The following is a 23,693-nucleotide window of genomic DNA, read 5'->3' as shown; positions in this document are numbered from 1 at the left end:
TCAAACCAACGCCCTTGACCGCGGTGGTGTAGTAGTCATGATCATATTGAAATTGTCGCGAATATCATGCAGTAAGATAGATCGGTTATCAACGAGAAGGCAACACTATGGCATACCGTGTTGAAGTCTTCTTGAACCAGCTGAGCTGCGATGTATATGGAAACAATGCCTTCCTTTGATTCGGACTTGACAACCGACAACTTCAATATCTGGTACCGATGATTAACTCGGCCCTGGCGAAAAATGTTAAAATTGTGGAAGATCTACGTCGGAAGTTAACCAAATACTTCGTGTTAAACCTAGGAAAATCATGAGAATGAAATATAGGGACACTTGGGGTTTTTGATGGCCCATGAGGAAATTCCTGTTAGTTTCGAAGATTTCCGAGACAAGGAACCACTTACTTCGGTTTTGTAATAGCACCCATCAAAGGACACTCTCAGTCGTATACAGTGTAAACCGTGTTCCGAGATAATCGTTCCATTAACCAACCCCGCCTTAATGTAATGTTTGTATCAAATGGGTTATAACATTACAATAAGACTTTCAATTCCTTACATGAGGTAAGAAATCGGCACATATTTAATTATAATTTAATTACAAATTAGAATATGTTTATGGAAAAATATACCAGTTTTTCTATACTTTCAATAATACACAGAGAACTACATCTAGTCGTCGGCAGCAAATCCCTCCATCCGCCCCTTGCCTGCTGCGATGCAAACCGCATGCATTGGACATACTCGGTCCATACACTTGCCGAGTACTCACCAGAAGTACACTCCCCAGAATGGATAAAAATCACAGCAGAATAAAAGAGACGGAAATATAAAACATGCAAACTCTGCATTTTCCAGTGTGCACTAAGAAATAAACACATACAGACCCCGCTCGTCACTCACTCCCGTCGCACACACTCCGCCACGATTACCATTCACATCCAAGAATACAACAGTAAGCACTAAACGAGTGAACAGATCAGAAACGCCCAACGCACAAACTCCATGGCAGAAAAAACGAGAGACAGACAGAAAAAACATGTGGGTGGGTTTGTCCGTCTCATTTTCGTAATAGCTTGGTTCTTCTCGCACTCGCGTTCGCAGTAACAGCGTTTGTAAAGAAGTGCTGAGCGGCGGGTGCGGAGGTGTATTCGTTCGCCCCGCTTGTTTTCGCTCCTGGTGATGATTCTGCGGGGAAGAAAAACCTACGAAAAGCAATTTTCCTCGTCGTCACACTCCAGGAATCTATTTCCTCCGGCGTATTCCATGATGTTCGACTATCCGACGATCCTTTGATAAACTTTTCCAGCGAATAAACGTGCCAAACACGTCTCGAAATGACAGCATTATGGGTATTTCATTTCACACACGACCAACCGACACATTTTCGCTTGATGCCCTCCATCAAAGTCTTTACAGTGTCATCCGGAACCAGTTTCTCAGTTTTTTCCATTTTCTTAACATGTCCTTCTCGTCTTTGACTGTCTTCTTGCTCTTCCGAAGTTCCCGCTTCATCATTGCCCAGTACTGCTCCACCGGGCGCAGCTCCGGACAGTTTGGCGGATTCATGTCCTTTGGAACAAAATGGACATAATTGGCCTCATACCACTCCAGGACACTTTTAGAATAGTGGCATGATGCCAAATCTGGCCAAAATAGCGGAGATTCGTCGTGCTGCTGCAAGAACGGCAAAAGGCGCTTCTCGAGGCACTCAGATTTGCAGATCTCGCCATTTACTGTGCCCTTTGTCATGAGAGGCTCACTCCTCAGTCCGCAAGAGCAGATGGCCTGCCAAATGAGATATTTGGAGGCGAACTTCGACATTTTCTTCTTCTTAAATTTGTCGTCCACATAGAAATTGCTCTTGCCGGTGAAAAACTCCAACCCCAGAATTTGCTTAAAATCGGCTTTTATATACGTTTCGTCGTCCATCACACAGCAGCCATATTTTGTCAGCATCTTCTCGTAGAGCTTCCGTGCCCGAGTTTTAGCCGTCGATTGTTGCCGCTCATCGCGGTTTGGTAAGTTCTGTACCTTGTATGTATGTAGTCCAGCTCTCTTCTTTGCATTCTGGACGTAGCTCTGCGATATGCCGATCTTTTTAGCCAAATCACGGCTTGAGACGTTGGGATTTGCTTTAATCATCCGCTTCACCTTTCCCTCCGTCTTTTTGTTCTCCGGTCTCGGTTTTCTTCCAGCTCCTTTGCCATGGTCCAACGTCAACCGCTCCTGGAACCGCTTCAACACTCTGGAGACGGTTGAATGTTCAACATTTTTCCCAACTGCCGGTGCGCCAGGTCAGGAAATTCCAGGTGTTTGGAAAGAATTTGTTCTCTCGACTCGCGTTGGTTCACCTCCATTTTCGTTGAATCGTAAAACACGACTTCGAGTTTGACAGCATGTAAACAATACACATCAATGAGAAAGTGTGCGAAATTTGGTTGATTTTTACCCAATGGTAAAAAGTTATGCCCTGTTGAATGTGTCGCAATAATTTCGTGTTCGCCCTTTACAAGCCCGTTTTAGCGATTGAATTTATTATGCAACATGACATCTCGAAAAGAAATCAAGGGTCAGTTAATGTATTTTATTTACTCTCTCATTTGAATATAAACAGACTAGAATAAACTCCCTTCCGGGAATCTGGCAACGTCATCGATGATTAAACAGTATATTCGACATGAAAAATTCAGTGACGAAACAACGACATCAAAACAACATTCACAGCCCCACACATTTGCCATCCCATTATTACCTCTTTCATTTATCACTTTCAGGAGCAAGAGTGATGGGAATGTACTAATAAGGCGAACCTTTGCGCATTTGTTTTTCTTTTCCCTGTGAGCCGACCGTATGGCTGTGACAGCATGATTATGCTTCTGACAGTTTATTAATTATAGTTAAGATATTTCCCTTGATTTCTACCGGAGCATACAATCTCCAGTTTGTCTTACGTTGAGTTTGAGCTGAAACCTCTTATTCGCAACCGGGATAAATGCTACGCGTTTTGCTATGAGCCGGTTCAACTTCTATAGATAACGATAATTCACTGCAATTTGTTCCACAATCTGCTGCACCAAGTTAGATTTTTTCCTCCACCAAGTCTTTCCATTCCGCTATGAATATTTGAACATTGATATAACGATTTACAAATAAAAGAAACCTCTTGCAGAGCGCCCGCAGCAGTCGCACTACGGAGAAGGCACCTTCGTGCGAATAAGAAACTGCCAGAGGTTTGAAATCCTTTCTATCGAGATTCATGAACAATGAAACGTGCAAATTGTATTTGCTTCTCAATGAAACAACATCATGAACTTATATTGAAGTTTGTAAAGAGGCCCATATGCAAAAAAACGCTGCTACGAATACAGTAGGATTGATGGGCACTCATATAGAAAGGTTGTGCAATCACTTTGAAAAGCTCGTCGAGATCGGAAAATATCTGTGTGTATGTGGCAAACTTGTCACCTCTGTTTCTCAGAGACGGCTGGATCGATTTTCACAAACTTAGTTTCAAATGAGAGGTACAACCTTCGACTATAGGCTGCTATTGAACTTCAGAGTTCCGTATTCGGAGTAACGGGTTGAAGAGTTTCCAATTTTCCATATGAACCAGTAAAGTAAGGAAAATTTAAAAATCTATTTTTGATACCAAAAGTCTTTCAAATTCATGGAACGTCAAGATTTGATGTAATCTCGAAATTTTTTTTGACGAAATGTGACTTTATGTGGCTTGGTACATTTTTTACCTTTCTCATATAGAAAAGTTATGCAATCACTCTGAAATCGTCTACCTAATCCCGGCGGGCCAAATGGAACCGCAGGTTAATGAAAATGCACGGTTAGGTGGATAACAGGTTTTTTTTTTAAATTGACGTCAAGTTGGGTGAAATGAAAGTTTCGTTCGAGGAACAGGTTTTCTAAACAACCCAAATAAATCTCGTTCATAAAACCACTCATGGCAACTGGGCACTAAATTAAACCAGTGTTTCAAAAATCACTCCAATCAGCATGCGATGAAAAAAAATATAGTTTGACAAATCATTAAAATCCATGATTTCAACACTCATGGTTTTTTTGGCTCCTGAGGAGTGAAAACCGCCAATGAATGAAAACAGGTTACTACAATGAGATAAAATAACTATCGAAATCCATAAGAACAACTTATGACCTTGCGCTACAAGTATCCCATATAGAAATCATAAGTGTGTCTTATGATTTAAAAGGTAAGTTGGCTATCGAGTCACTTACGACTTTCATAGTCATATGAAATTCTGAGGATGTTCTTATGAGTTTTATGCGATAATACTTATATCATTCATCATGGTTAAATATGAATTTTTAATAAGAATTGTCACGAGATTCATAATTGTAAATAAAAATACAGTTTTATTTACTTTCTTGTCATATATTTTTAATAACTATAAACATCAATTTACATATGTACTCAAATAAGTCTCCAGTTGGAAAAAAATATCCTTTACAATTTCAGAAACATTATGACTCGGCTAAGTATCCACTCTAACAGATACAGTCACGTCACAAGTGTGCCTAGGTGCTGCAAAATATAGACAAAAATATCAGACAATGGTCAATAAAAATAAAATAAACACTTACATTTACTTCTCACTTATTTGAATCAGAGCTAGTTTAGTTGAACTGCAACACACCTAGCTTAAAGTTAAAGTTAAATAGTTCCATCAATTTTGTTTTGACTTATGACATTTTCACAATACTATTTTTTATAATAATCGTAAGACTCGTCTATGAATTCAATAATGCGAGCTTATGAAATTCATATATTGGCTTATGAAATGCATAAGGGATCATCCATAAATGACGTAGCATTATATGGGTGAGGGGGGAGTTTTATATTTTGTGATGATGTGTGACGACAGGGGGGGTAGGAGGTCATGTCATGCTACGTAGCTTTTTTAAAGGGGAATAACTAACATCGCTTTTCATTTTTTTTATTTTACGGAGACAAGGGGGGGGGGTGGAATTACCGTCAAGCTACGTAATTGCCAGGGGGGTATTTAGAGGTTTGTGACGAAATGCTACGATGGGGGAGGGGGGTGTTAAAAATTACTCAAAAAATGCTACGCCATTTATGGATCGTCCCTAAGTGTCTAATGAAATCGAAATTGTGCAGGTTCATGATTTATGAAATTCTTAGGTGCTTTTTCCTCGGTGTAGATTGTAGTATACACCGAGATGAAATAACTATTGAAATCCATAAGAGTCGCTTATGATTTTGCGCCACAAGTATCCCATATGAAAATCATAAGTTTGTCTTATGATTTGGCGAGAAAAATGGCCATCGACTCACTTACGGATTTCATAAGATATACTTATGGAATGCTTAGGTCGTTTTCATGACCTTCATACGAGTATTAATCATCGTCTTCAATTATAAATTTTAAAAGGGAAGTATTATGAGTTTCACGAATGTGATATTTTCACCTGATTAACAAATAATACTTGTTTTATTTATTTTTTCACACGTTTTCTTTAAATTAGTCAAAAAAGAAATATTTATATTTAGAAGTCTCCAGCTTGAAAAGGATCACCTGCCAGATACACCTACGGTCAAAACTTCTGTCATTTCACAAGATTAAAGATTTGCTGTAGAATAATAACAAAAAATGACGCAATCGTTAAATCATGAAAGAAAAATATACTTACATTTATTTGTTATTCTTTTGAACTCGCTTTTGAAGCAGGGCACCAGATCACAACTAAATCCCACCATGTTATCTTGACTTATGGCATTTTCACAATGATATTTTTATGATAATCGTAGGACATGTGTATGATTTGCATAAAGCGACTTATGAAATTTATATACATGTTTATGCAATGCATAAGCATCTAATGGAATCAAAATTATTCAGATTCATAAGTCAAGACTTATGAAATTCTTAAGTGCTTTTTCCTCGGTGTACAGTTTAAAAATCCGATGTTGAGTTCATTTTAAATTTTTATTTTCAATTTATCAAGCACAAAAGCAAAACAGAACCTTGATATAGTTCGTGGCGAAACGGATTTGAGATATGTTTCCCCGTGACTATTGTTATAATAATTTATTTGTTAAAGAAAATTAAATTGAAAACAAAGCACTTGCTTCAATATATGCGTGCTGCTGTTACAATTGAGAAAATAAACGTACAAATCTTGAAGAACTGATAGCAAAGTTTGAAATTAAATTCGTTTCACATGATTTTTTTTAAGTTAAAGGAGAAAAACAGATTCCGCTACCAGGGATCGTTATACACGCAAGATGATCTGAATTAACCAATAAACGTTATTTTCATTTTATGGATAACCGACCGATAGTTACATAAGGCTTACCAGACTAATGCAGAATTCTTTCCCCAGCACAAGAAGGTATTACGTTCGTTTGGTTGCGATACCTTTCTGCTTATCCATCATGTCCCATTTAAATTCATAATTGGTTATTGTACAGTCACATCAATGAAATGCTTTTTCGGATTAACTAAGATCATTTTTTTCTGCAGTTTTTTTTTCAAATTATCCATGTACAGGCATAGATGGCAACAGTGTAACACACAAAACATACAAAAGGTAAAAAATGGGCACCCAAATGTAGAATTATAATTTAAAATGAAAGTCATGGAGATGACAATTAGGGCAATTGAATGATTACAGGTTAAATGTATTTATTGCTATTACTTTTAACAATATTAACATGATGTCACTTCATATTGCAATTTGACAAAAGAGATTATAACTACTAGAGGTCGCATGTCGCTGCTAACACTGAAAATTTATCATCTCGCTCTCACATATGCTAGGCCCATTAGTTTGACACCTATTGCCCCGGGTACGCATATGTCAAAGTAATGGGATACAACATGCTAGAGCGAGACCCAATGTTTCAGTCCGTGAATACATGGAGACAGTAGCGCTTTGCTCTCTCTAGTAGTTATAATCTCTTTTAATTTGAAGTTCGTAGTTGCATGAGGTTCTTTAAGCATAGTCATATTCCGAAGTGTGTTTTAGATTGTTTTCGTAATCGAAGCGCACTGATAGTTATAATATTTATAAATAAATTTATAAAATTCTTTACATCAAGATAATTATATGCCCAACTTCGTTAATTGATTAACATACTTCAATATTTTAGTAAGTTCTCATCAAAGAAACGCATATATTAATCTTCATAAAACGGACAAAATATGGAGCAAATTTTATGTGGTTAATTTTAAACGTTTTTCGTCTTTATTGCCATTAAATATTTCAAAGTTCTCTTCGAATATGCTTATATTCTAACACTGCTGAACTGCTTTATTAAACCTCCACTACCGATCCAGACTCCCGCAATTTTGCATTGATTCCTTTTATCAGATTTTAAAGTATTTTTCCCATAATCGTGCTATCTATTAATTAAGCCTAAATCGTTAAATTTGGCTCAATGATGCCTTTGGAATTAAACGGAAGACATCTGCCTTAGGAGGGTTATTTGTCTTTGGAGGAATTTGTGGACATTATAAGCCCTTTCATAAAAGGTGTACGGAATCAAATTGAATCACTTTCAAATTTCTATAACTTTTGTTCCATTTAGGGTATTTTCCATTGAAATTTTGGGTGAAATTAGTTCAATGTGTATTGTTTACATTGTGTAAGTTTCACTAAAAATTGTGAAACTATTTCAAAAAATGGTGTTGGAAGAACATAGGCGACGTAAGCAAATTTTACCAAAGAATCCGGATATCTGAACGTGCCTGTAACAAGAAGCGGTGCAATGAACGTTTGATCATCGATAAGATAGGAAAAAAATTGTAAAATGGATCTCTACATAGTTTGAAGGATAACAAGCGTGTAGTCGAAGCCTGCAAGAGAAACCCCAATACTTCAGTGAGGGACGTGGCGTAACAACGGCATTTAAGCAAAACTTTTACTCAAGATGAAAAAAACGCTAAGGATCACACACGTATTAAGTCGAAAAGGCCCCGAGTCACGATGAACGGTACAATACAGTGGGGAAATCACGTACGCGGAAACTCTGCAATCATTTGTTGACGATACCACATTGTCTCATCGTTGACACTTATGTGAAAGCAAATAACCGGCAGATTCCTGAACTTCTCGTCATAACGACGTAGCTGATTTGCAGGCAATTTGCTTCTACCGATCAAGACATGGACGTGAACGATAACGCGAGAGGAGGCAAATGGGCTGTCACCCAAGTTGTAGTGGACAACACAGCTAATGCATCTCCGCCAAGAGAATAGTTCTCAACACGCAGTACCAAGCTGCATCCACAAGACCATCCTGTCGGTAGTAACTTTGTGATATTCTTTTATTTTTATATAATGTAAAACAATGCTCTACGGCGCAGTTAAACTAACGCATTGAGTTTTATCAAATATAACAAAAATAAATATAAAAATCGATGTTAAGCCGTGGGGGTCTGTGATACGAATAAGGTTGATTTCGAAGGGGTCCATGATACGAAGAAGTTTGAGAACCGTTGATCTAAAAAGTAAAACGTTGGTTACATTGAACCGGCTGAGTTTACTTCAATAGTGTACTCGAATGCATATAAAAATAGCAATATGTATATGCATTTTGCTTCTATAATTTGAGTGATTAATCCTGAGAGAAATGATTACTATTTGAGTTCCGAAAAAGAAATAGATGTGGGTGTTTCTAGTGCTACATTCGATGCAATAGCGTTTCTAGAACATGTATCTCAAAATAGCACTTGGTCCTCTTTGACTTAACACAGGCCAAATAATCAAGTAAAGCATTTTAGATGCTAAAAAATTAATATAAGTCATCACGATGCTGGTTGGTAAGTGTACGAGCAGGAAATAAAGCGCTATGTAGAATTGCCGAGAATTCAGATTCAAATCATGGCACCTGACAATTTTTACTATTGTTTTTTATCTGAAGAACAAATAAAAAGCTTTTCATCTTTTTAAACGATTGAGAACAAAACTCAAATCCAAATACTCGAACTGGCTCATATGATTTCGAAATCGGAAAATGGCCGGATTCTGTTCTTATGTTCAGATTTCATAAAGTTGCCTTCAAACGCATAAAGAAGAGGTTTATCAAATAAAACAGATCATGGCGATATTTTTGACCGATCTTCAAAGATATTTCTTAAATTCTTGACCCCACTGTTTCAATTCTACATATTCTACAAACTAGCGCTCCCTGCTCTTCATCGGCACCCGAGAAGTGTTATTGTTTCCGTTCGACATCTTGACACCTCTTTTACTGTTCAACAGTTGTACCGAGTTTCCATAAATGCCACCAGGGGACGCGTGATGATTCGAAGCAAGAATGCAAAACAAGCATAACAACGAAAGCGCAGATCACCGTAGCCTTCCATTTGCCAACAACGCGAGCACAATCACTCGGAAAAGCGATTCAATTTTTAAGGACAAGTCTGGTTTATGCGAGTGTGCTTTTAGCGCGCCCACTCGGTAGAAGAAAAGCGCGGAAACATAACCGTTGAAAGACACCCTCATAAATAATGCAATAAATCGGTATATGGAAGTGGGGGTATACACCACGGTACCTACCATCCACAAGAAAGAGAGCGCTTTCGATTCTTGAAAAATGGAGATCTCTGGAAGTCATATTTACATAAAAATGTGTTTATGATGCTCCATCGCATTCTCATAAATGCGGCAATGTTGGATCGTTACAAGCTACAGTCGTTTAAATATTAATCGTATAATGCCAGCTGGCATAAGGTATTCCTATGATTATGAATAAATGGAGTGGTGGATGATTCGCGCCAGGAATGATAATATCTGCAACACAAATGATTGGAGACTAATTTGAGTGCCAGACAGCTATAAATTAAGAACGAATGATGATGCACTACTCACTTGGTTTTTTGGAACTTTTGGGATGTAAGAACTTAGTCTACACTCAGAAAAAACGCGAAGCGACACAGACCACCGTCAGTAAGAGCAATAGGTGTTGTGTTTTGTATCGCGTCAGTTTTTGTGCGTGTGATTCTATCATCTATCATCTATCATCTATCATCTATCATCTATCATCTATCATCTATCATCTATCATCTATCATCTATCATCTATCATCTATCATCTATCATCTATCATCTATCATCTATCATCTATCATCTATCATCTATCATCTATCATTTATCATCTATCATCTATATCAGTATTTGTCCTTCTCTTCCAAATTCACTTCCTCACCTCCTCTTTCTTCTTTCCATCCGATTTTTTTTTGATGCCTGATGATTCTTATGTCCCATGAAGTTAAACGTTTCCCTTTCCCAAAAGTAACTTTTGGGCAACGATCTGACCAACGTTTCCACTGTGAGTGTGACACAGCATTCAAGGCTCGCGCATCTACCGGCATAGATACTTCATACTAATCCGATGCTCCAGAATGTTCAATTAATGATAATATTGAACCCAATTTCATCCCTGCTGCCTGAACGAGGTATGAACAAACACCAGGCGTTTAATTAGGACACGTGGAGCTTTGTGGCCTATTATATTCAGAGTTTAGTTTGAACGCCTAGGATTTGCTCATCGTAGAACCTTTGCTGAATCCCAGGGAACATCTTCGTACTGCGAATCTTATACACATATACATGAAACTATACATAAACTTTGATGCTTTCAAATTTAGCTTCGCCGTGTTTAGCTTAAGTGCCGTAATCGATTCACTTCCTGAGCTGAACTGTGCTTCCGATTTCTATGTACCCTAACTAGTAAATTATTCAAATCATCATCATCCGTGCACAATGAAAATTATATCACTACTATCACCGAAGGGTGACGGTTCAATGTAATGGTAATTACGCAGCACTCGGCAATAAATTTCATTGATTCGATATTGAAGCGGATGAGAATGCCTATTATATGGAGGACGCCACGGCATTTTGCGCGTGTCGTGAACCCCGCGACCAAAGCGACGACTATCAATAGTTTATGATTATCGAAGCTAATTACATTGTGAATAATTGGATAGGTAAATATCGATCCATCAACAGTATTTTGGATATATCGCAGCCGCATAAATAATATCTGTTTAAAGTAATACAATCATTGAGATAATTTGGATGCATTACAGTTTTCATTGCAAGTTTTAGTTCGCATTGATCAAACTATCGTTTTAAAAAGTGTTAATTTAAACTAAACGTGGTTAAATTATTAAACCTTTAATTTTCAACTTTTTTTTGGCAAATAAGGTCTTAGCTGGTCATATTGACCCGGATTTCGAATCCAATTTTAAGACACATTTTCAGCCAACTCTATATATACTATAGTACTCAAAACTAGAATGTACTAACAAATGGGTTTCAATTTTGAGTTTCTAGTAAATACTATCGATAAATTGATCAGTTCACCGGATGTTCCGTATTTTGCGGATGGCCATTATCCCTCCGGCACTCGCACCGTTGTATTTAGTGCAACACCTTCAGAAACTCTACCGAAATCTTCTTTCAGCACTGGCGGCTGCTCATTCGGGGAGATATTCGCGCGAGTGGGGAAGGGTTATGTGATCACATAACCACATATTTTCCACACATAACTACTAATTTTTGCAATTGCTACTTGAACCAATGTTTTCGAAAAAACTTCAGATTTCTAGGACTAAATTTAAGACTTAACGTGTTTTACAGATGCTTCGGATCTTCCAGAAGATTTTTACGTAGTATCTAGGAATTAGAGATTTTATATAAGCATCCAAGAGAATTACAAAATAGTAGGGTAATTTGGGGAGAGATACCGCACATTTCTTAAAATCGATCCTGCATCAAAGTAAACCATTCAATATTTGATAAAATCATTTTTATCAATTGCGACAAGTCTCGAAAATACTGTGAAATGCACTATGCTATATTTCACCCTAAGGAGGAAAATTTGGTAAAAACCAAAATTTCTCACTAGGGTGAAAATTTGTTGGTAAAAACCAGTCTGTGATACCACAGGGTGGGAGACCGTCCATGGGTATTCGCGCTGGGTACTGGTTTAGTCTGAGCTTGATTCGCACTGTCGAGAATCAAGCCAGCCAAAAACCTGTACTCTTCCTCCGGAGGGTGGATTCGATTTTAACGGATATCGCGGTCGCGTAACTCTTCCAATCAATGTTCCGTGTGAGGTCATACGAGACATTGATTGTTTCCGATGGTCTTGAACCGTTAGCAATTGAAATTACGATAGGCAAATGATCGCTACCGTGGGGATCAGGGATGCCACGCTAGTTTTGTTTTCCTAGCGTATTGATAAATATTGTGTGATTTCGTTTGTATTACAATGTCATAAAATAGGCGTTCGTGTTGTAGTACTGTTAATTGATGTAAGACTGTTTTTGATGTAATAAACTGTTGAATAGTGATCATGTTGGTGTTTTTGTGTATTTCTGAATTCGATTCGACCGCTAAACGATGGTAGTACCGGAGACATTCCGCTTTGAATATTTTTCTTTCAATTTTATGCAATTTCAATTTTAAATATTCTGAAACTTTTTGTTAAATAGATCAAACGTCAAACGCTTAGGGGCGATTTTCATTCCTCAAGCCATCTAGATATATTTCTACGTACAGATTTATTATATTTGAAGGTATGTATATCGAGTAAATAATATCAGTCAGAATAAGAAAAGGCAACTACTACGACCTTAGAAAAACTCGCGATCATGTCTTTTCTGATCGCCAACCAAAAAGTTCGAGTTGGTCTAAGATTGCACAACAATGCCATTGAACATATGAAAAGCATCGTTTTATCGTGTGCGGTTTAGCAGGGGGCTGTTTTTATGCCACTGGAATTTATTGTACATCAAAAGAAAACTTTTGATGTACAATAAATTCCAGTGGCATAAAAACAGCCCCCTGCTAGGCAGCCATTTTATACTAGCCAACATCTGCCTTTGTTAAAATCAAAGCAACCCAATGCTATTGCACGGGCAAAATAGTCCTAAAAGCGGCTAGGCTCATCATAAGTTGACTACTGTCAAAGTTTGCATATCTCCATAGCGGATGACAGGAGTGACACCCCCTGCATAAAAATAACTGCGTATGTTACAGTGCACAGGCATCATAGTAGAAGAAAAATCCTTCAACTGCTTTGTAACATGATGGGACTGATATGTAGGTACTTTTCATATGGGACAAACATGATTTGGTATTTCTTCGTATTTCACCGAACTAACTCGGGGTTTTCATACAGTGATTTCTTGATGTAAATTCGTGATTTGCTGCTTGGTGACTTTTCCACTGGCCCGCTTATCAGGGAGACCTAGACTAGTTGGACCTTTGTTCAATGGTTTTAACCATTTGAACGCCAAAATCTCATGTCAAATTTACTTTGACAATCAATCTCAGAGATGTGAACAATCATTTGCCTTCTGCTAACTAGGAGATGGGGGTTGCACCCAAGTCCGCATGGTCATTAGGGTGGGACAAAAAATTGAATCCCGCTCCCAGCAACTTTTCAGGTACCATTTGGGTCCTACAACAACTGTGCAAATTCTTAGCTCGATCGTTGAAACTATATTTTTGCGCCCACTGTTTAAAGTTTACATGGGATTTTGTATGGAAAAACTAACTTTCACAAAATAATTCCTCCGGAAGTCGCCCATTGCTTCCTAAAAATAAATCGTTATGTGGCTTTTATGGGAAATTTAACAAAGAAACAAAGTCTCGAAAACCACGAAACGATCTGACGCTTGAGAAAAAAGTTATTAAGCAGAAACCGATTGATGCTCTGACGATTGATAAAATATTCATTTTTTCTAGCACCACTGCTGTTGGCTGTCCAATTATATGCAATTTTGTTTTGATCTTCTCTTATTGTGTTTAAATCATTTATCTATGCTGTTTGGCCACTTCACAAGGGTTTTGGGGGATAAATTGAGGTTTCTTTTGTACATAATAAGAGAAAGTTAAAAAATTTGTATATTATTCGACCGTCAGCAGCAGTGATGCTATGAAAAGTGAAATTTTCATCAATCTTCAGGGCATCAATCGGTTTTTGCTTAATAACTATTTCCACAAGCATCAGATCGTTGGTCATAACTCATCATCATGTTTTACCAGAACATAACTCATCATCATGTTTTACCGGCGGCGTTTTTTACATTTTGATATTCTCAAAAAATCCTAAGGAATAAAATAGATTCAGATTTACTATCGGTAAAATTCAGATACATTAGAGTTTTTTGACATTAGTCTCAATTCCATATTTAATCATTAAATTGCACATAAGATAATGGAGTTTAGCAATAAATTATTATTTAATTAACTATTTTCAGTGTGAAAAACGTTCAGGAATCACATGGTAGATGCTTCATTTCAGAAAAAATACGGAGCATTTGATTAAAAAAATGGTTTCTAAATGTTAAAAAATCTGATGTTTCTGATCGATTCGATTTTTTTGGCTCAGTACAATATATAACCCCTTTAGGAAAGTTCAGTTTTCCCACCACAATTTAGATATTTTATTAACAGAGCATTAACAATAATTCGTTGGTATGTCTATTTTATGGGCCATTTTTTCGCTTTCCCATTGATTTGGTTTGAGATTTCTAGCACTGATGTTGTCCTATGCTGATTTGAGCGATTCTCTGAGTCCTGCCACTATCCCATGTAGTATGTGTTATCAAAAACATCGCGAAGCATCAAGTTCTAAATGTTCTCAAACGATATAATATCCGAAGAGATTGATAAGAGTTATAAGAAATGTCTCATCGCACTGTTAGGTGGATTAAAAACGTTTTTGTACAACAATTTCCTCCCTTCCTGACCGAAAATTTTGAATTCTATGAGAATCGTCGCTCTACATGAAAAACAAAATAGAAATTATAAAGTTCTAGGTACAAAACATAAATAGTTAGGACTTTTTAAGTACATTTTGGGTTATTTTGACCGCAACACCTCAAAAGGGTTAAACGAATCATGTAAGCAATAGAGATGAACACCCAAAATATTGAATCTGAAATGCAATGTGAACTAAATAAAATAATCAAACACAAACACATTAAAAAAACATAAGCTTAGTTTGGACATTTTTTAAATAAAACATGCATATAAGAATATCATCATCATTTTGAAGAATAAGTAAAAAGCTAATTGTTACTCTATTATTTTTAGAAATAGGAAATCATTCGGTATTGTTTCAGGTTTGATCACATTATTTTTTCAATTTTTTAAAATACTACCCGTATCAACACCCCCAGGTGGGGGACAAATTCCATATCAACATTTGAATAGGGCTAATAAGATTTGTAAACAAACTTTTGTTTTGCTGATTTCTAATTTATTATTATTTCAACACAGAAAACATTTGAAAATGATTCTACCAAAGGTAAAGATGTTAATTCATGTGTATTTTTCATGAAATTCAACTCGGTGGCGGAATAATGAGCGAAATAAGTTTGTTTACTAAAGTCTCATTCGCCCTTTTGAAGAATTACTATTGAATTGTAGTTTTAAGCTCGTCATAAGAGTCTAGAAGAAAAAAAACAACTGTGTAGCTGGTATTATGTGCTTGGCTTTTCTTTCTGGAGTCGATTTTGTCCGGATGTTCTTTGAGCTATATGCCGGTAGGGGAGACCGGGGTTAGTTGGCGGTGTTTTCAGATTTCATTTTTTACCGTTTTCATTTTGGTACATCTTGCAAAATAGAACACGCTACATAAAAGGGCAGACTGTTGGCAACATCTCTGATTTTTATGAAAATGATTGATACGTTGTCTTCATTTCTATAGACAAAAATATGTGACGCGGAAGAGCCGCCAACTTATTCCAGCCCCGGGGTAAGTTGGCGGTATGTATTTCAAAAGATTTTTGAACAATTCAAAATTGTTCGCAAATGTTTTCGTCAAAGGAGAATTAACGAAATCTGTCTAAATACTGTTGCAATAAATAGTGATCCTGCCCATTACGAAGATAAGATTAGATTTTCTAGGCAATACTCCCACGGTCGTCTGTGTGGAGATATAATATCTTTTGTTTAGGAACCATAGAATATTCTCGGTAGCCGGCTACCCACACTTTAAAAAGAACCAAAAACTTTATCTTCAGATGCATATGGAAAAGGTGTTGTGATTATGTTGATAATTATTTTACTCTTACCTTGTGTCATCGAGCGTAGAGAAATAAAAATATTTTACAATATTTTTGTAACACCAAGAAATATTCGCACAAGTATGATACTTCATCATATCCTCGAATTCTTTTTGCTATTCATACGTGTAAAGTTCTTACGACGTCAACAATGAAACTTTTAAGCTAGCATATTTGCATGGGATGCCAGTGTTTTCTTTCTGAAATAAGACCTGCCAGTTTTGCAGTTTTTGTGTCCGCCTATGAATACAGTAACTATAAACAAGCCTGTTGTTGTCTCTTTTTTGGGTATGTTCATGAGTTTTTCAGTTCTAGATTCAAAATTGACAATGACAATTCTATAAGGGACCAATCAGAAATTACGTAATGCTTTCAGGAGGGGAGGGGGACGGTACGACAAATTGTGACATGTTGTGATATATGGGGAAGGGGTAGCAAACGAAAACGTTATGTAACATGTTTTACACAATTGCCTTTCTCCAATAACAATTGTAGCGTGTTTTGTTTAGTTTAAAATTCATGTCTTGTCGCATCTTCAGCGTATGGGCGAATGGCCATTTAGTTAAAGCCCCCAAAAAACAAAATTACAAATTGCAATTTCTTCAGTCTGTGCTCAATACTCCCTAATCCCTATGCACAAAAAAACGCAGTTCTAAATATGTTTTAAATTAAGAAACAAATAGAACGGCGGCATATACGAATTTTAAATTTTAAAACGAAATTGTACGAAGTTATAAAACAAAACGCTTTGCTGGGTGTGATTGTTTCAGTTCCAGTTCTACTTTGGAACTCCTATGCGGAATAAAACGCTGCTGAATATGCTCTAAAACATATACAGAATCCACCAACTGGGTTTGACAGTTTAATCTGACATCGGCATGGCCGCATGTTGTTTTTAATTTTTCATGCGGGCTTAGCTCGCAAGAGTTTAGCCTACATTAACTAGATTTCCAATGGACAAAATATTTCAAGAACATCCTTGGGATGAAGATGACACTTTAACAAAAAGTGAACAAACAAATTATAGTTTTCCTACGCTAGTAAGTATAATTTTAGAAAAGTATCAACGAAAACATCAGGATATTTTCCGTTGAAGGTTTCCAAAAAATCCCAGAACAAGCGCGCAAAGGATCATAAAAAACAGCACTCTAATGAGCCGGGTAGGTTCGTGCGTACTTCCCTTGCAAATGATACAGAAACGAACACGATCATAAAAGGCAAAACTAAATCCCGCAAAAGACGTGCAGATGAGCCGTTAGAGAAGATTCAAGATGAGATAGGACAATATAAAATTAAGAAACAAAATTTGAGCGTGGAGAAAAAATCTACTGCAAAGCAGAAAGGTGAAGTGACACCGAAACTAACTGCTGCAAAACTACAATCGACAGATAAAAGTACTAATTTCCGGGATAGACTTGTGGACAGCTTGAAGGGTTCCCGTTTTCGTTTTCTAAACGAGCAGCTGTATAGAAACACCGGTGAAGAAGCTAAAACAATGTTTCAGCAAGATCCCGGTGCATTCCAAGCATACCACGAAGGCTATCGACATCAAATTGAGCAGTGGTCTGTGAATCCACTGGATCGGATCATTAAAAATATTCATAAACTGTAGGTATCGATATATCGTTTTTAATTGCTTAATTTATTAAATTTTTATTTGGTAGACCCAAGAGCCACGTCGTGGCCGATTTTGGATGTGGAGAAGCTCGATTAGCAACAGCTGTACCCCACAAGGTGTATTCGCTTGATTTGGTCGCATCAAACGACAGTGTAATAGCTTGTAATATGGCCAACACTCCTTTGGAAACTAATTCCATTAATGTGGCGGTGTTCTGCTTGTCCCTGATGGGGACTAATTTAAGGGATTTCCTACTGGAAGCAAACAGGGTTATGAAAATTGGGTAAAGAAAATTTAAAATTTTCCTGAAATTGTTCCTAATTTTAGTTTTCCAGGGCCATACTAAAAATTGCCGAAGTTTCGTCCCGTTTCGATAACGTAAAGGAATTCATCGATTGCGTTCACAAGTGTGGATTTCTGTTGGACAACAAAGACCTCAAGCACAAGCTGTTCTACTTTTTTAACTTTAAAAAAGTGCGAACGGTTGCGAAAAATTCCTTGAAAGGTAAGCATTTCAGCCTTAAACCGTGCCTTTATAAAAAGCGATAAAGTATAGAAGTGCAACCTTGTATAGAACCTACAAATTTGTTAATAATGCATATTATAGATATTATTTCACATATTGCAATTAACATTCAATTCCGTAAGTATTGTAGTTGTGAACTCCTGTTGCCAACAATCATTTGCTTGCAACGCACATGCTTTATATTTAAGTTTGAATCAAAAAATCTCATTCCGGTGTAGAAACCGTTTATTTCAACTCAAGCTCTGCCAATTTTTGCTCCAGTAGTTGAGAATTCAGACGATGCATACACAAGAATTGACCATTAAGAAACAGTACTGGAATGTCGTTCCGATAGAGTCGCAGATACTTGATGTTGCATTTCTCGGTAATATCAATCTTCTCCAATCGGTAACGTTCGGCAAACTTGCTTTCCAATTCTGTAACCAAATCATCACATAAAGAACATTGATTGTGGGTGAACAGTGTTAACACCGGTTTACATTGGCCAGTAACAGGAACAGGGTTCCATCTGCAAAGCAGAAAGAAATAAAAAAACACGGGTCAATACATAGGTAAAATCTTTTATTGCAAACAGGTTTATATGTCCTCGTTCTATCAATAATAAATGCACTTTTTTTCTTGCAAAATCCCTGTCAGTTTAGCGTAATTCTGTTAAACAGAAATATTGGAAGCCCTGTAATCTTAGTTGAGACAAGTATTCTTACAGTTTTTCGATCAGGATCGACGAAGCGCCTCCACCTCCGTTACAAATAGAAGCACAGCCAACCTCACCACTTTTCAACGAATGAGTTAGATGAGTGACCAAGCGCGCACCAGACATACCAATTGGATGACCCAGCGATACGGCTCCTCCATGAATGTTGATCTTAGCAGGATCAATATCCAACTTACGCTGATTTGCGACAACCACAACGGAAAAGGCTTCATTAATTTCCCACATTGCAACATCTTGCTTGCGTATTCCGGTTTGCTGAAGTAATTTTGGAATGGCCAGCGCAGGAGCAATCGGAAAATCAATCGGATCTGTTTCAGCATCGGCAAAACCAACCACTCGAGCCAGTGGTTTGCACTTGAATTTTTCTGCCGCTTCGGCGGTCATCAAGACAAGAGCGGAAGCACCATCGTTCAAGGTAGAAGCATTCCCCGCAGTGACCGTCCCGTTTTCCCGTTGGAAAACCGTCGCCAGTTGACCAAACTTATCAAAATTAACACGTTTATATTCCTCATCCTCCTTGACAACAATGTCTGGTTTGCCACGTTTTCCAGGAATAGTAACTGGTGTGATTTCCGCATCAAAAGCATTCGACGCCCATGCAGCTGCACTTCGCTTGTAGCTACTCAGAGCAAACTCATCCTGATCTTGCCGGGTTATACCCATTTTTTTAGCGGTATTCTCAGCACAGTTGCCCATATGAAACTTGTTGTACACATCTGTCAGTCCATCAAAAACAATACCGTCCTGTAATTGAACTCCTCCATAGGGCGTGGCTCCACGTTTCAGATAATACGGCACGTTGGACATCGATTCCATTCCTCCAGCAACGACAACTTCCTGCTGACCGAGCATCAAAGTCTGTGCGCCCAGCATCACACTCTTCATTCCTGACGAACACACCTTATTTACCGTAGTACAGATGGTACTTTTTGGAAGACCAGCAAATATTACCGCCTGTCTGGCCGGGGCCTGACCTAACCCGGCGCCGTTCACATTGCCAATGTATACTTCCTGGACGTCCTCTCCAGCGATACCAGCCTGCTTGACAACACCCTGCACAGCAATTGCACCCAGTTGGGTCGCGGACAGCGAGGACAGTGAACTCTGAAAGCTTCCAATCGGAGTCCTAGTCGCGGCCACTATTACCACATCATTCCGTTTGGTCGAGTACCGGCGAGCTCCTTGTGCGATAACCTTGAACTAAAAGACAAAAACCTTTCAGGCATCTCAATCGAGAATGTTACATAAACATCGTACGGTTAACTGATATTAATGCATATTTTGTATTGTGGGCAATTGATATAAAAAAACTGGTGCCTTGGCAACAATAACCACGAAGCTGACAGTGGTAAATGGATCAAACAGAAATAATTCGGACTTACTTTGTTCAGTTTGAGCATTTTCTTGCAATCCTTAAACGTGAAAACCCAATTCGACAATTCAGCGTACCAGGAGTGAATAAAGTATCTAATTATTAAATTCGATTTACGTACTGCAGTAACACTACCGGGTATCAAGCAAAACACGCTTTGTTACATAGCGGTACTTTCCAAGCTGCTAGCTACCGAAATGACATTTGCTGTACCCTTTGTTTACTTAGCTGATCAGCTGTTCACAGGTTTTCTAAGGAACAGCTGATCAGCTAATTATTAAACAAAGAGCGCGTAAAATGTCATTCCGGTTACACTGAACATACTACATACATTGGTCATGGTTACAATGGAGTGTTCAATATTACTACTATGGTACAAATCTTCTTCGCTTTTCTTAGTGTACGCATTAATGGGTACTTTTTTCATCAGTGTAATAACGTTTTCGTTGATTAGGCCATTCGCCCTCTTGTTTTGACGACTCTCACCCTCTACCCAGTAAAGTTCAGCCGGAAATGAACTGGAATTCCGGCTGGTTCCAGTTCGTATTCCGGCTCCAGTGACACAACCGATTCTAACTAGAATCGGTTGTGTCACTGGAGCCGGAATACGAACTGGAACCAGCCGGAAATCCAGTTCATTTCCGGCTGAGTTTAACTGGGTAAGAACGGTTGGTTCAAGGGTTGGTTTCAAAACTGTCCAATGAAGGACGTTCGTTGGACCAATTTGGACAACGTCCAAATCTCGACTAACATATGATTAGGGCCGTAAAGCCAATGATGTCAAACCGAGAAAAATGGGAATGAAGTTTAGCATATCTTTTTTTATTCATTAATTAAAGTGGTCTATTATGCCTAATGAAAAAATATCGCTATTTGGTAGATAAAACATTATTATTTCACGTCAAAATACAAAATAGAAGCAAAACATTACATATCACCACTTTTTTTAACAAAATGCAATTTACGTCCTTTTTGCGCACTACTGGCATCCCTGGTGGATTATCGGCCGTTTGCTCCACGCCGTTTACATCAATGCATTAGTTTTGTTTTGGCTTTCAAGTCCTTGCCTTGCGCCGTTTACTTGACTTGTTTGTTTTGTTTTGGTTTTTGAGCCGCAAGTTAACGGTGCAAAAGTTATAAAAAATTTGCTTGTTCCTGCTTCTGATTACGAGCATTCTGATTGTGGAAACGGCCCAAATCGCCCGGTGGATCACAAGTGAAACCGTACAGTCAAAGAATAACTGGGCCACGGGTTTGTGAATTTTGACGGTGTCTATTACGATGCCGTGGAGACCACCAGAGTTTAGTACGTAGTGCTCGACAATATCGAATGTGCCGAACCGCGGGAGTTTATGTGGGACGGGTTTCCCTGCGTCAAGTACACGGACCATTTTCTTCGTGACCACACTGTTGTACAGTATACTGTTGGAATTTCTGGGCATTTAGTGATTCTGTCTCGGTCAGATCGGTATCGCCGTCGAAAAATTGCTCACGCTGGGAGGCTTCGGAATCTGGTGGATTGTCGATATCGTGCTATTAATAACGAACAATCTGCTGCCCGGGGATGGGAGTAACTGGAACTGGAGGTGTAGCGTAGGGAGAGGTAAGTGGCTTACGGGTTTATCTTCAACGGAATGGGTGTTGATTGGTTGAATTTCATTTTAGTTATAGTGTGACAATTGAATAGAGGGAACAGACTGATCGACCATGGGAATGGATGATATGTTTCTACAATACAATGGCTTTCGAGGGCGCCATCGAGGAGCCGCCTGGATGTTAACGTAGGAGATGCCATATGTGCGCGACTGCTAATAACCAATCGGGATTTGGAACCGGAACTGATTTGTGTTGATTCCCGCCGGAAGAAAGGCAAAATTGGTGTACTTCGCGAGGAATACATTTTTGGTTGCAGCATCAATTTGGTACGGAAAACTCGTAGTTCAAGTGCTGGCGAAACAGTAATGGAAATTACTGCGGTCGGCAAAGCGATATTAGCCGTGGAATATAAATCTAACGAAGAGTTGAAGGAGTTTTGTGATGAAATAGGGAATCACCTAGCGGGATAGTGTAAGAATTTTATGATTATATTTTCTCGTTAACCGATTCTCTAGTTTGTAATTAATTTTTTAATGTAAAACTTTGCATAACATCTCTCCTTGTCCTGCTCCTGACAAATAGTTCATCCACCAGACTCTCGCTCGCTTAATAAATTTCAAATTACAATTGGATTACTTTTTAATGGCACGAAAAATCAGAAAGCATATCGTTACTGACCATTTTGGGTAGCGTCCAAAATCTAGTATTAAATGTTTTATTCGAAAGTAGAACTGTTTTATCGTTAAATTGTAAATAAATTCAGCTATTTCAAACAACTTTGTCACTGGGATCTACCAATAAGTGGTTTAAACTAAAGGGCTCAAACGCGCTTACGTTTTATTTGAAAGTCAGTCAAGGACTCAAGTTAACGGCTCAAAAGCCAAAACAAAACAACCATGTGAAGTAAACGGCGCAAAGCAAAGGACTTGAAAACCATATCAAAACAAAAATTTTGATTTGGCTTTTAAGTCCTTTGCTTTGCGCCGTTTACTTCAACATGTTTTTTGTTTTGGTTTTGAAGCCGTTAATTTGAGTCCTTGACTGACTTTCAAATACAACGTAAGCACGTTTAAGCCTTTTACCGTTGAAATATATATATAATACTGTTGTATTTTATGTAAAATAATAAACGTTGCATTTTTATTTTTATTGTCAGCATATACACAAACAATCATATGAGAGGATCACACTCGCTAAACAAAGGGTTACATCAATTTCTTCTTCATGAAGTTCCATGTCCATATCCATATCGAAGTTATCGGGAGCTTATTCACTGGTTTCCGACCTCTTTTTGACGTAGGACTTACGTCTTTCTTTACTATACTGGGTGTCATTTCAAAATTTTCAAAACGGATGCGTTACGTACACTTTGAACTCTAATAACTTTTCTCCTACTCAAGGAATTACTAATTTTGTTTCATAAATCGAAAGGAAAACGTTCAACGCTTGCTATTGATAACTTGTTTGCTATGTAAAACTTGTTTAAAAAGTTCAAAAACTACTTTTAATGCGAATCAACATTAATGCTAAAACCTATAAATATGGGTGTCACAGTTTTTCTTAAAGCCAGACGTGTGTAAGCCACAGAGCAGAACACACGTACGTGTGCTTCTCAACGAGAAGCTGCATTTTGCCCACCAACCAAATCATAGCTACTGCCTTATCGCTGCCAACCAAAAACAGTCGTCGCCCTGCGTGAAATTCATTGCTCTCAGAAGTGGACAGAGTTACTAATTCGCAAGCTGCTCTTCCAGTGCCTGGTCCGTGAGATTGCACAGAAT

At 38.0% G+C, this 23,693-nt stretch overlaps 2 protein-coding genes across 3 annotated transcripts; one reads left to right on the top strand and one right to left on the bottom strand.

The window, feature by feature from the left end:
- The first annotated feature begins 16,964 nt into the window (after positions 1-16,964).
- Positions 16,965-18,331, top strand: LOC131690647 (ribosomal RNA-processing protein 8). Its single transcript, XM_058976578.1, has 4 exons — positions 16,965-17,125; positions 17,182-17,693; positions 17,750-17,986; positions 18,039-18,331. The coding sequence occupies exons 1-4, from the start codon at positions 17,039-17,041 to the stop codon at positions 18,250-18,252; spliced, it is 1,050 nt and encodes a 349-aa protein (XP_058832561.1). The 5' UTR covers positions 16,965-17,038; the 3' UTR covers positions 18,253-18,331.
- An 18-nt stretch (positions 18,332-18,349) lies between these two features.
- Positions 18,350-20,466, bottom strand: LOC131690646 (acetyl-CoA acetyltransferase, mitochondrial). 2 transcript variants are annotated; one of them, XM_058976576.1, is made up of 3 exons: positions 20,327-20,466; positions 18,934-20,144; positions 18,350-18,737 (listed from the first exon to the last, which is right to left on the bottom strand). In XM_058976576.1, the coding sequence occupies exons 1-3, from the start codon at positions 20,342-20,344 to the stop codon at positions 18,455-18,457; spliced, it is 1,512 nt and encodes a 503-aa protein (XP_058832559.1). In that variant the 5' UTR covers positions 20,345-20,466; the 3' UTR covers positions 18,350-18,454. The 2 variants fall into 2 exon arrangements, with proteins under 2 accessions (XP_058832559.1, XP_058832560.1); XM_058976577.1 differs by lacking the exon at positions 18,350-18,737 and having other exon boundaries at positions 18,774-20,144; positions 20,327-20,447.
- Between the last annotated feature and the right edge of the window lie 3,227 nt (positions 20,467-23,693).

This window comes from Topomyia yanbarensis, chromosome 3 (assembly GCF_030247195.1).
Source record: "Topomyia yanbarensis strain Yona2022 chromosome 3, ASM3024719v1, whole genome shotgun sequence".
NCBI lineage: Eukaryota > Metazoa > Arthropoda > Insecta > Diptera > Culicidae > Topomyia > Topomyia yanbarensis.
This window is presented reverse-complemented; position numbering and strand designations above follow the sequence as displayed.